Below are 14,175 nucleotides of genomic sequence, written 5' to 3'. Positions count from 1 at the left end.
GGGTCATTCTCCTTGGAACAACGCAGACTGAAGAGAGAGTTAATAGAATGCACAACGTAACAGGCTTTGACAACAGCTTTTGATTGTTTCCTGTTACAGGATTGAACCAGGATGAATAGACAGTTCTCAGTTTTTGCAAAAGACACAGGGATATTTGAGGAAATCCTTTTGTTTTCAAAAGGAGCAAGTGGTAATAAGCTAGAACTGGCTGCCCCAGGGGGCAATGGATTGTAGAAATAATCAATGATTTCAAAACAAAATTGGATGGACAGACAAAGGAAATAAACCTGGAGCCAGGTGGGAAAGTATAACGGACTGAATGACTCTGTGGGGAGTCAGCACGGACTCAGTAGCCTCTTTCCGTGCTGTTACATAAATGGAGCGGCTTGAAAATCAGGAAGAAGTTGATGAATAATTAGAAGACAAGAGATGTGTTGGAGGCTAGAACAATCACAGCATTTAAAAGGCATGTGGCAGGATCTATGAATAGGAAGGGTTTAGACAGATATGGGCCAAATGCTGGCAAATGGGACTGAATTAATTTAGGATATTTGGTTGGGATGGACGAGTGGGACCCAAGGGTCTGTTGTCGTGCTGTACATCTCTATGACTCTATGACAGACCACATCCAGGGGCAAAAGTATCAGTAGCAACAGGATACAGATTGGTGGTAATTAGTAACAAAAAGCCACAAGAGAAATGACCATTTTTCAAAAAAAAAGCTCAGGAAGCTGTTGCTATGATGGGGAATAAATTGCCTGGAAGAGTGGGATCAGCAAGTTCGACATAGAGATAAATGCAAGGTTTGTGACAGAGATAAATGGGGGAAGGGAAAAATTGCAAAAGCAATGGAACTAATTCAATAACTTTTGTGAACCACGATGGACCACTTTTATAATGTAAATATAAAAGGTAACATCGCCATAGACCAACTGGACCACAGAGCTGCTCTCCCACTACAGAGAGGTGACTGAAGGTAGTTTAACCTGAGGGTCACCATGCCTCAGCTAGTGCAGGATCTGACTCACAAACCAGCTGTCCAGCCAACTGAGATAGCTAACCCCCATTTTGCAGAATGGTACCAAAATGACAAGGAGGGAGGGAGGATATTAAACAGCCACTTTCAGGTATGAACACCAAGACAGTCAAATCCCACAGCACAGTAATGCAAACTCAGCAGCTAGGATCTAACATCAGTAAACACTCAATAGTATTTATGAACCACTCTGGAATATTAAAGAGAATTAGATAAAAGGTGGTTTTTAAATGCATCAGGTCATGAGGGAAATTCCTCCTCAGTTACTAGGCATGTGCTCCACCTGACGTCCTCTTAAGTGACAATTTGGCAAATCAGAGACTTTGCTGTTGAAATCAGCAGAGTTTGCAATATAGTGTGTGGTTCCTAGAAGTGTAAAATACAACCATGCATCTCATGTTCAGATGAGCGATGACCTCAGTACTTCCTATTGACAGACTCAGAACCAGATGGTGTAACATTTAACACACTCCTAACCGTTGTTGATTAAACTGTGTGGACTTTCTGCAACAGGAGCAAACATGAACACTTTAAATTTCTTTTTACAACAACTCGTTTGGATATGTTATGACACACCTCCAGGCCCGGTGGGAACTGAACCTGGACCTTCTGGCCCAGACTTCACCTGTCCAGCTGTCTGAAAAATGCACACCAATTATAAACATGCAATTCTGTAGGGATTGGAAGAGTGGTGTCAACTGACATAATCTGTTCCAAAACAATGACAGCAGAGGAGCCAGGAGCAAGAATGAACAGCTGCTAACAGTTGGACAGTAAATACATTAAGAGTTCAGGGATGCATTCTTATCCTGCAGTTCAATTGCACTAAATCCACCAAAAATAGAGATGGGAAATTTCTGGAGTGATATCTAGCCAACTAGAGTTCTACTTAATCTCTAAATATTCTCATAGAACTAGCTAAAAAGGGGAGGGGGGGGGGGGGGGGTGTTGAGGGAGAGACTGGTATTGACAGTTGATGAAACCACCACTTATAGCTGAAAAAACAACTTGTGTAAAGCAAACAGTTGGCAGAATACAAAGATGAGGAAAAATAATCAGATATCAACTTGTTCGAGACCACACGTGGTGCATCCAGACCATCATCCCTAAATCTTCTCACTCCCACACGTCACTCACAGCCACTGTAACCCATTCAGTTCATTCACCTGCACCTAACGAAATTATCCACTGCGGCTCTGTATGCAAGCCTCCATTGCTTCCAGTTCAGATTTTAAAGTTATCGCCCCTTATTTTATTTACATGCATTCAGGACTATCAATCAAATGAAGAAGTGGCAATAACGACAGGTAGCAGCTGCATTGGGAAGTGAACTGTTGTTATGTGTGTAAAGATAAAAAGCACAATATCGACATTGGGACACACTACCAACCGAAACAACTTTCAAAATCCTGTTCGACCTAGCTGTAACCTCTCCCCACCCCTGCTCCAATTTTCTCTCCTGTTGGTTTGAGAATGTCACTTTACATTATTGCATAGCTACAAAGTTGGGATGCAAGACCTCACCCATTCTTCACCTGCGAACCTATACTTCAAGCACAGTCAATCTACCAAGGGGAACATCACAGGCAAGCCCCAGTATACACATCCCACGCCAGCCTCAAGCTAGGATTTCGGATTGTCCCGAACACATGAGATAGTAAACATCAATCTGGACACTACTTTAAGCAAGTTGGGAGGAATTCAATTTCTCAAATTCATTTTCATTGCACTTCTGCGTTTGCTAGCTACAAGCGTGTATTTTGGAGTTGGGGCACTCCTTGGCCGACAACCATGCAGACATCTAAGGCCAAGCAGGGAAAGAGGGACAGGTGATTCAGATAGTGGAAATAAACAGTATATGGCCTCCTTAGCCTTCCATCATAAAACCTTGTACTGTATCTACAGAATGGTCCAAGTGAGGACAGCATGTCTCCTCCACTAAAGGATTTTTTTTAAGATTAGATTCCTTACAGTGTGGAAACAGGCCCTTCGGCCCAACTAGTCCACACCGACCCTCCGAAGAGTAACCCATCCAGACCCATTCCCCATATGTACCACTGACTAATGCACCTAACACTATGGGCAATTTAGCATGGCCAATTCACCTGACCTGCACATCTTTGTACTGTGAGAGGAAACTGAAGCATCCGGAGGAAACCCACGCAGACACAGGGAGAATGTGCAAACACCACACAGACAGTCACCCAAGGCTGGAATCGAACCCAGGTCCCTGGCACTGAGAGGCAGCAAAGCTAACCACTGAGTCACCGTGCCACCCTAACTGGAACAGTTGGCTTTTTGCTGCAATCCAATTGCTTGATGGTCTCTTTAACTATTTTTAATTCCAGGTGACTCTTCTTTTAACATTGCATTCTCAGAGCAACAGCACTGCTGGCAAGGATCTCATTAACTTCCCATCTCAAGCTGCCCTGGAGAAGGCAGTTTGAGCCACCTTCTTGAACCACTGCAGTCCACGTGATGAAGATCGTTCTCACAATGTCATTAGGGAGGGAAATGACCCAATGAGAATGAAAGCATGTTGATAGAATGGCACTGGGATTTGACCTCACATTCAGTGGATCACTTATCCAGTGACATTACCACGGCTCTCCCACACCTATCCTGTAAGCTACTGGATGACCAAAAATATTACTTTGTTTTAGTCAAATTGGACAAAGCCCGAAGTGTGTGTAATCAATGAAAGTGTCAGACGGTTAAGTGGGCTGCACCAGAATGATGTCTCATTCCTGCCAGAGATTCACTGGTCCATTTGTCACTATTTTGGAAACCCTGCAATAACACTGTCACCTTGGTTACTCAATAAGGATGGTGGTCAAACAAACTTTGGTCACAGACACTGATAAACCAGAAAAGATTTCCCTGCAACGTTTATTCACACACCAGAGCTATAGGACTTTAACAACAAACAGAAAATGCTGTAAAACGACAGTCGGTCAACTAGCACCCATAGAGAGGAAAAGTTCGATAATCATTTATTAGGCAGTAGCTGCATTTTTTTAAAAAATGTCAATGATCTATTTGAAATGCTACTTGCTGTCCATACAAGTACGTATCCCAACAGAGATCCCTGGATCATAATCTCTGCTGTCATCCCTTACACTCACACAGGGACATGGACCTTTCAAAATTTCACCCATCCTCTCGATCCAGTGGAGGTTGAGATCTGGAGAGGGTACTTTTGGGGACGGTTGTGGAACACGTATGTTGGGTGGTCAGACCTGAGGCCACTCCTCACTGGTAACCAAGTAGGACTATACAGGGAGAGTTGCCAGTGCGGTGTACAGATTAAGCATTAAGCTCCACAGCGATAGTACAAGTGAAGGATAAAGGACCGGGCAGAAACTTCGGTACTTACTGGCCGCAAGTGGTTACTAGGAAGATTGAAAACATCTGCCATTGTACATGCCATCTCATACTTAGTCATTCGCTCGTTCCCAGACCAGTGGAAAACTCCGTGAATCGCTGGGTCCTATTGAGAGTCAGCAAACAGAAAGAAATTGTGAAGATGATGCATATTAAAAACAAATCAAGAAAAATTCAAACCATTTGAAACAGCTTCACTGAAGATAATAATTCAGTAAAATAAATTTATATTAAGCTGCATTAAGGATGGTGCTGTAAAAGAGATACAAAGTGATGGTCAACTCTTCTGTTAAGAGTGATCCAAGTCTGTGGGGGGATTGGGGGGTGGGATGAGCACACGAACACAGTCACATAGCAATAATGTTGCTGAACTAATAGCCCACAGACATGGTCAAATCCCACTACAGCAGCTGGCAAATTTAAATCCCTTAATATAATCTGGAATTAAAAACTACTGTCATTAATGGAACCGCAAAAGAACTGGGCTGCCACAAAATGTGAGCTTAGTAACATCCTTCTGGATAGGAAATCGACTATCTTCATCTACTCCAGCCCTCAAAATAATGTGGTCAACTCTCAAATGTCCACACATTTTTGTTTTAGATGCATTAAAGGCATAGCAAGTTCAGGATTCCCTCTAGGAAGGGTCAGTGTCATATAGCACAGAAACAGACCCTTCGATCCAACCAATCCATGCGAAACACAATCTCAAGCTAAAGTACTCCCATCTGCCTGTTCCTGGCCCATACCCCTCCAAACTTTTCCTATTCAAGTAGTCATGATTTGGAGATGCCGGTGTTGGACTGGGGTGTACAAAGTTAAAAATCACACAACATCAGGTTATATTCTAATTAAACCTATTGGACTATAACCTGGTGTTGTGTGATTTTTAACCCTATTCAAGTACTTATCTAAATGTCTTTTAAACGTTGTAATTTTTCCCACATCCACCACTTCCTCAGGAAGTTCATTCCACATAGCAACCATCCTGTGTAAAACATTTGCCCCTCGCATCTTTTTCAAATCTCCCTTCTCTCACCTTAAATACATATCCCTAGTCTTGAAATCCCTTGCCCCTCGGAAAAAGACACATACCATTAACCCTATCTATACTCATGATTTTATAAACCTCTATAAGGTAACCTATAATCTCCTATGAAACAAGTCCCAGCCTTTCCATATATGTTTTTATGCATCAAATTGTCCACTAGCAAAAATATCCAACTGGACAGGATGAACTATCGATACCAGATCAATAGCCCATGTGTTCAATATTTAGTCTGGTATCAGCTTTTACACACATCTAAGATGGTCCAACCTAAAACCCAAACAATTTATATTATTCCCATAAGTTAGGAATATGTATTCATTCAGCACCTTCACATTCCCGCTTCACCTCCAATTACTTTCTTTTGAATTGCAGACAATTACGGAAACCAATGATCAGCAAGATACCCCAAAAAGCAAACAAGCTGGATTATAATTCATTGAAGCATATTCAAGTGCTTTAAGCAGGACAACAGATGTATTTTGTTGCTACAATAGGGCAGTGCCAATTATACCTACCTGTATTCTGCGCTCTGACAACTGCCTGCACACTCTGGCCACATCAGCAACGTGTGTAGGATATTGCTGCTGCCAGTGGTCTATGCAGGCAACTGTGCTGTGACACTGAACTTTTCCAAACAGAGAAGTGGCTGAACTTTCCTCCAGCTTCTCTACATTGCCATAAAGAAGTGGAACACGGAGCACTGCAGCACCTGAAATCCAGAGAAAAGAGACAGTCAATGTCTCCCTGCATTTTAAATGGCATGAATGCAGGTAAGGCACCCTCCTCCAACCAACTCTGTTCAGAGTGGGGAATTAGCCTCTTACTGCTGCACCACTCACATACAGTGAACCCCATTCCACAGCCTCTGCCCACGATATGCAGTGAGCAAGCACCCTGTGCATCTCACATGCCCCAGATCATACAGAAACAGCGAGCATGCCCCCACAGCATACAGGGAGACAGTAAGCATGACCCCCATATCATAGACACAGTGAACACTTCCCTGTCCCATTAAGAAAGACTGACAGTGAACATGTACCTTACTTCATTGAAATAGTGAACTAAGAGAAGATGCAAAGAGGTATAATAAAAGGTCAACACAAAGCCAGAATAACTTACAGCTATCTATACCTCAACTTTTATCATTTATCACAGCGCTTTCGATCAGAGAGAGGACTCTGCCCGTGCTTTGAAAGTCATTGATTTAGTCCCATGTTCTTATTGACTCTCATTCCCTGTTGGAATCAGAGACAAAGGATATAAAAAATACAAGAACACAGTGAAGAAAATCAGGTGGTTTTCGAAGGAGTGGAGAGTGCGAAGGAAAAGTAAGGGTGTAACAACTGAAGGATGCTCTCTGCTTTAAAAGGATGAGGAAGTAGAAATGACAGGAATAAGTATTTTGAGCAGATGATGTAATGGAAATCTGTGATGTACAACTGATCGTGCTGACGTGTCTAGAGAACACTGATCAAATGATCTTCACAGTCCAAGCCAAGAAACTGCCAGGAGTCTGTTAAATAAAACCCTGCCGAGGCGAGATACAGGTTTCTCTGGATTGTAGTCTCAGCAACAGACAGTTGCAGGAAACAGGTCATAACTTTGGTTTGCTGGAAGCTGACATCATTTTCACAGCCATATATAGTTAAATTGATTTTTTTTTTATTCCTTCTTTAACTATAAATTTATTATTATATCAAATGGATCTTTAAAGATATTTCTTCTTTGATATAATAAGTTTATATCCATTGTTAAAGTCTGCAGCCTTGTGTGAAGGTGAGAGAGTATGGTGACAAATTGCCACATTAACTAACGGAGCAAAAAATAAACAACCATGCCGTCTATCAAACCAGATTTCACAGTGGGCTCTAACTTGCCCAGTAGTACCATCAGCTGGGAGCATAACAGTATATCCTTCTTTAAATCTAAAAATCAAAATTGTACGTGGTATTCCAGTTATGGTCTCACCAAAGCTTTGTAAGGGAAACTTTCTCGCTCCTCTACTCCAGCCTGCTAGCTGTAACCAATACACCATCTGCTTTCCTAATTGCTTGATGTACCCACTTGCTAACTTTGTGCTCCTGTGCAAGTACACCCAAGTCTCACTGAACATCAATCTCAACAAGTTTCATTTTTTTTAAGAAGCATTCTGCTTTTCTGTTCCTAATATCAAATACATCATACTTCCCCACAATATTCCATCAGTCACCCTGTTGCCCACTCATTCAACTTGTCCATTCACCTTTGCAACCTGTGTCCTCTTCACAGCTCACATGCCAATCTAGCTTTGCATTGTTAGGAAATTATAGAATCATAGAATCCTTACAGTGTGGAAGCCTGATGAAAGGCTTTTGCCCGAAACGTCGATTTCGAAGCTCCTTGGATGCTGCCTGAACTGCTGTGCTCTTCCAGCACCACTAATCCAGAATCTGGTTTCCAGCATCTGCAGTCATTGTTTTTACCTAAGTAGGCCATTCAGCCCATCAAGTCCAGACTGGCCCTCTAAAGAGAATCCCACCCAGACCCACCCTTTACCCAATTCCCATAGCTAATTCACCTAGCCTGCACATCCCTGGATACAATGAGCAATTTAAATGACTAATTCACCTAACCTGCATCACTTTGGACTGTCGGAGGAAACCCACACAGACATGGGGATGATGCGCAAACTCCACACAGGACAGTTGCCCGAAGCTAGAATCAAACCCGAGTCATTGGAGCTGAGAGGTAGCAGTGCTAACCACAGAATTCAGTACCTCTAATTTATTAATATGGATTGTAAATAGCTGAATCCCCGACACTGACCCCTGTAGCAACTCAAAGGTTTGACACAAGGTTGACCCACTAAGCCACTGGGACTGAACAAAGGTCCATGCGTGTTAAGAATGTTAGCGAGACAGGTCTCGGGCTAAGTACTGGACAGCATGCAGAAACACTGATGGAGAGACAGTACAAAGGAAATGGACGACCGAAGTGTTTTAGATTATAGTGTGAAAGAGATGCAGGTTTCAGAAAGGCTTCACCCAGATTGGGCACTGCAGAGGAGAGCAACTTTGGAAACAGTTAGTATAATTGGGCACAAGAGACAACCTAACACATACCTGGAGAAAGAATAAGAGTGAGATACATGCCGAGAAGGTTTTATGTTGAGAGTACACGCTACTGAAAATGGAACATACTTACTGGCCTTAAACAACTGAAGTAGTCAATCCTACAAAAAACATTCCTTCCAACTGGACTTCTCCTGCATTCCAGTTAACACCAATCTTACAATCAGAGTCACAAACACACCAAGGGGAGTCAGACTTCTGTCTCACCTGGATGATTTTGCAAAACTACTCTCTCCCCTTCGAGCTTGGTTTTCCCATACAGGTTGAGGGGATTTGGAGTATCATTTTCCCGATAGGGAGGATGCGATCCATCGAAGACGTAATTTGTGCTCACATAGATCAGGAAGGCTCCAATTTCAGCTGCAAAGTAGGAAGGAGACAATACTTTTAAAAAGTAAATTCAAGAAGTTTTAAAACAAGTTAAATAATGCTCACTTTACTTTAATGCAATTCTTCTTGGGCTGGAGTAGTCAACACTTCTCCCATTTCCTCATTCATTCCTCTCCTGAAGACAGTTCCCCAGCACTGTCCTGCATCTTTTATTGAGAATTATTCATGTTTTGGGTGCATGTGTTGCTGGGAAGGGAAGCAATCACTGCCCATTCATTCACAGCTACTCTGCAAAACTGGTGTTGCAATTAAGTAACCGGCTTGGCCACTTCAGTGAGCAGTTAAGAGTCACAGATTGACCAAAGTGGGGAGGGAGAGCAGAGTGGTGAGTTCAAGCCCCATCACAGCAGTTTCAGAACCACAGCTCATTTAAAAAAAAAACAAATAAAAAGCTAGCCTCAGTAGAAGTGACAACATGGCTGCCAGATCATCACAAAAATCTGGCTGCTTAACCTACACAGGTGTGGCCCCTATCTGAATGTAGGTTTGGTCACTGAGCTGGAAGGTTCACTTCTAGATGTTTCGTCACCCTACTAGGTTACATCTTCAGTGGGCCTCCAGATGAAGCAGTGTTAATAGAAAGCAGGAATTATTTATATGTCACTGAAGATGTTACCTAGTAGGGTGACGAAACATCTGGAATGAACCTTCCAGCTCAGCGAGCAAACCTACATCCAGAACCTCAACCTGCGCGACCAGTCTTATCAAGACTCACTAGGCCCCTATCTGAATTCAGCCTAACCTGGATGTGAATGACTTTCAACTATCCCTCTAAGTGGCCCTAGCAATGCAGCAGCACACGTGCAACCAGTAGTCCAAGGACAGCAGTTCACCACTACCTAGTCAGGGTAATTTCAAATGGACAATAAATGCCAACCCAAAGTCCAGTACCCAAGAGTGAATCTAAGACTTAGTCGAGGACTCCAATCCTGGTTGCATGATGGTCCTGCAGACATTACTTTATGAATGAATCATTGATGATTATGTTTTAAACATGTAAACTCACAAAGAGTTTTAATACCTGACTCCTTGGCTATGCATCCTGAGGTGGTTACATTCAACTGGCTGGTATATTCAGGCTGATTCTCTGCAACATCAGGTCTCCGCTCTGCGGCACAGTGTATAACAGCATGGGGCTGGAACAGGATTAACACAAAACCAGCAATCAGTTTCAACCAATTTCCAGCAGCATTCATGATGCCATATCTACAGATTGTAGCAGCACAGCTTTATGTCATTCTTCAGGGAAGGCAGGGAAAGGAACTCTACTAAAGCAGGTGATCCAGCAGTTTGGGACAAAGAGGGAAGAATAATTTGTGACAGAATGGGAAATGGAGAAGGCTGGCTCAGCATAAGTTGACAAGATGGGAGGATAAATCAAAAAGGTTCATCTGTATCACCTGATACAACGTATAAATCTAACAGACACAAAACCTGTCTTCTTCCTTCAGGGCATAACTTGTTATGTTCTCCTGAGGTGAGGAATAACTGAAGCACTCCCCCACTGCAGGCAGTGTCAGCAAGCATTCCCTCAGGAGGTAGAATGTGGGGCAAGAAGCAGGGTAATGCTCCCTTCACAATGTTCCATCAAAATTCCCATGACAGGTACAGAGTAACACGAAAAATACACACCGATGAATTTGCCCCAAATGTGTCCAAATTGCCCAGGAAAATGCACTTACTGAGGCAAGAACAGAGAAAGGTCATCCCAATGAGTACAATAGAAGGAAATGATGGGGGAGCTTCTCCTCCAATCACAGGCTGGATCTCTCTACCTTGCTTGCTCTGTACCTGTGATTGGACGAACAGCTAAGAGCCAGCAGCGAGGGAGCCAGTGGGGAAGCCTTTTACTGAGGTCTAGGTTAGGGTCGAGGAGTCAATAAAGAGTAGTTTCTTGTTAAGCGCGAAAACCTGGTCAGTGTTTTGTTATCAGACTGGAAATTGGGAACTATTGAGTAATCTGATATGCAAACCATGGGAACAGGGGAGCTCATCAAGCAACACAATTCCCCAATTGAATTGTGGCAGATATCAATGTGGAGTATCCAGTTTAAGGCTACATAGGTTCAGGAGCAGCAATCTGTAAAAAAAATGTTAAAAAAACATAGTAGATCATACTGTAGTGAACTCTGCCAATTGGATCTCAAGCTAGAATTAAATTTACCAACCTGCAGTGAATAAGGTGGAGACTGCTGGTTAAAATGTTTCAGTTTCATCCATATATGATGGAAACTAATTAGCTGGGACCTCATCAGTCTGCAGTCGGTGTTTTTAGGGTGCAGGCTTTTCACGTGTAGAGGTGTACCCCAGTTATTTTGTTCACTAATGCCTGTTGCCTTGCACCAATTTAGATTCTGCTGGCTCTAGGAAATTAATGCCAGCACATTGTGGCTCCAGGTTTAATAGAAAATGAATTTGATATTAATTAATTTTCCATTAATTTGTGTGATAATTTGACAATATGAGTGAATTATTTCTAATTCTAATTGTGAAAGAGTCGAAATACCCCATATGTCAATACAATTAGAGAAGGAGACAGCACCATCTAGCAAATTAATGAGAATGAGAAAATAGGCCCAACAACCAGAAATTAATCCCTGGGAAAAGGAAAAAAAAATTAACCGCTGATACTGAGGAAAGCTCATTTCATACTCTCCAGTTAAACACTCCCATGGCAGGTGTAATCCCCAGGGTTAGATAGAGAGTAAAGCTTCTCCATAAATTCCATCAAACACAAAAATCAAACAAAAGAATTGCAGATATTGAAATCGGAAACAAAAAACAGAAATTACTGGAGAAACTCAAGAGGTCTGGTAGTATCTGTGGACAGAAAGGAGAATCAACATTGCAAATCCGGTGAGGAGGGTCACTGGTTGTAACATTCTGATGAAGGATTGCCTTCTCCACTACAGTCTTTGTCCCATCAAACATTACATGATTTACATTCCACGAGTAATCCATAAGATCACTGATTAAACATATATCGGTAAAGTCCAAATTAAAACATGAAGTAAGTACACCAGTCATAAAATTGTAAATCCTGGAGTACTAGGAGGAGAAATGATACTTGACAAGGTTACTGTAAATCAAATCTAATATAATATTTGCCCAGATCTTCTAATTACTGTCAAGAAAGATTCAGCTGACAGTAAACCTATTAGGTAAGTGGATACATTTTGTCAGTGACTTTTACAGCTAGATTTCAGAAAGTGATGGATCTCAGATACCTCCATCATATGAAACCAATTTGGACTTTGTACAGATCAGCACATATACCCTTTTAAAATATTTAAAGTAGGTTTGGCAGCTTTAAAGTAGGAGAGGGAGCTGGGAAGGGTGAGTCATGGGACAGGACAGCAATGTGAATTTAATGCGTTGAATATTTCCTAACTATGAACTCAGAATCCCTACAGTGTGGAAACGGACCCTTCCGCCCAAAGGGTCCACACCGACCCTCTGAAGAGTAATCTGTCCAGACCCATTCCCCCTATCCTATATTTACCCCTGACTAATACACCTAACCTACACATCCCTGAACACTATGGGCAATTTAGCATGGTCAATTCACCTAGCCTGTACCTCTTTGGACTGCGGGAGGAAACCAGAGCCCCCAGACAAAACCTACGCAGATGCAGGGAGAATGTGCAAACTCCACACAGACAGGTTGGAATCAAACCCGGGTTCCTGGTGCTGTGAGGCAGCAGTGCTAACCACTGAGCCACTGTGTCACCCAGGCAAGCCAAGGAACTCTCCGAATACTCTGACTCAGACCTGGGGATTTATTGGAAGGTTGTAGATACCAAGTAATTGGCAAAAGATTTAAACTTCCCAGTCAGTTATCATTTCAGAGAGGTGCCAACACACCTTTCAAGGTACGCCTGGTCTCCAACAATACAGAGGCTAGAATATCGGGGTCCAGGTGTACCAAATGTCTCATGTCTAGCAAGTATACATTATTAGAAACATAGGAACAAGAGAAAGCCATTTGGTCCCTCTGGTCTGTTCCACACCATTCAAGGAGACCATATCTGCATGATCTTATGACAAGTACTCAACCTTTGCCATATTTCACAATATCTTAATTCAACAAAAATTTATCAGTTTCATATTTAACGCTTGCATTCAATCCAACCAATCATGTTTGCGGAAAGAGTTCTAAGATTATAATTTCTGTGCTAGTGCTACTCTAACCCAGACTTCTGAAATCTCCAGCTCTATTATTTCAGCCATGACCCCTATCCTTAGTATATTCAACCAGAGGAAACAGTTTCTCTCTATCTATTCAAATTGCTCCTCTCAATATCTTGAAAACTCCAATCAAGTCACCTCTTAATCTTGTAAATTTTAAATGCAACAGTAATTTACATAATCTCTCCTGACAAATTACCCCTGTGAGAGCGGGGTGCTGGAATCATTGCTGTAAATTTATGCTGTACTCCCTCCCAGACATACCCAGAGGTATAGAACCTGGAACTGAAAGGAGTACTCAAGAATCTGGATGGGATTGGAACAGGTGAGGATGGAGGTGGCAATAATGGGATTGAATAAAATCATAAAAACCTGGTATTCATTCTCCGTGTTATTTGGACAGAGAAGGTTACATGATGAAAGATTTTTGCCAAGTCAAGTTGTTAAAAGGTGGGACAAAGTAGATGGAAACATCCTATTATTAATGCTTGGGGGTCAAGAATGAGGTCTCCAAAAATGACACATTTGGGACAAGACCAGCAAAACATGTTTTACACCAAGGGGTGGGGAACATTCTACTGGGGTTTGTGACAGCTAGATAAACAGAGAACATTTCAGATTGAATGAAACAAGGAGTCACACACAATTAGGATGTTGTTTGAGGAAGGAGAGATAACACCAGCTGGGCTAATTTCTACAAAATAAGGGATCAGTAGGTAGCACTTTCACTTGCCTATTTAATCAGAGCACTGTCCGTTAAAACCCACTCAGACACTTGAATATAATATAAATTCCAGACTTGGCATACATTTACAATACTCCACTCTCTATTTTGTGTTTGAAACAACACGGCAGGGGTTGGGTCCACCTTCTCAGCTGCACATAGAAGATCCCATGGTGTTATGCAAACAGCAGCAGGCAAAATTTATTCATTAAAGTAACACTTACACAAATGACCTCATCATCATTTTGTAGATGGTCATGGGATTCTTGGTACAAAAGTGACCACTGTACTT

The 14,175-nt window shown here is 42.1% G+C and overlaps 1 protein-coding gene across 2 annotated transcripts in view; it reads right to left on the bottom strand.

The window, feature by feature from the left end:
• mat2b (methionine adenosyltransferase 2 non-catalytic beta subunit methionine) overlaps positions 1-14,175 on the bottom strand; it is a 43,976-nt gene that overhangs the window by 7,512 nt on the left and 22,289 nt on the right. For both annotated transcript variants that reach the window (XM_072590382.1, XM_072590381.1), the window contains exons 3-6: positions 9,993-10,107; positions 8,789-8,941; positions 5,987-6,180; positions 4,413-4,526 (exon numbers count right to left, since the gene is read on the bottom strand). In XM_072590382.1, coding sequence (XP_072446483.1) covers positions 4,413-4,526; positions 5,987-6,180; positions 8,789-8,941; positions 9,993-10,107 — 576 coding nt within the window. The remainder of the gene's footprint in view (positions 1-4,412; positions 4,527-5,986; positions 6,181-8,788; positions 8,942-9,992; positions 10,108-14,175) is intronic.

The sequence above is a fragment of the Chiloscyllium punctatum genome, chromosome 20, assembly GCF_047496795.1.
Source record: "Chiloscyllium punctatum isolate Juve2018m chromosome 20, sChiPun1.3, whole genome shotgun sequence".
Taxonomy (NCBI): domain Eukaryota; kingdom Metazoa; phylum Chordata; class Chondrichthyes; order Orectolobiformes; family Hemiscylliidae; genus Chiloscyllium; species Chiloscyllium punctatum.
Note: the sequence above shows the minus strand (reverse complement) of the source record. Positions and strands in the feature narration are given on the sequence as shown.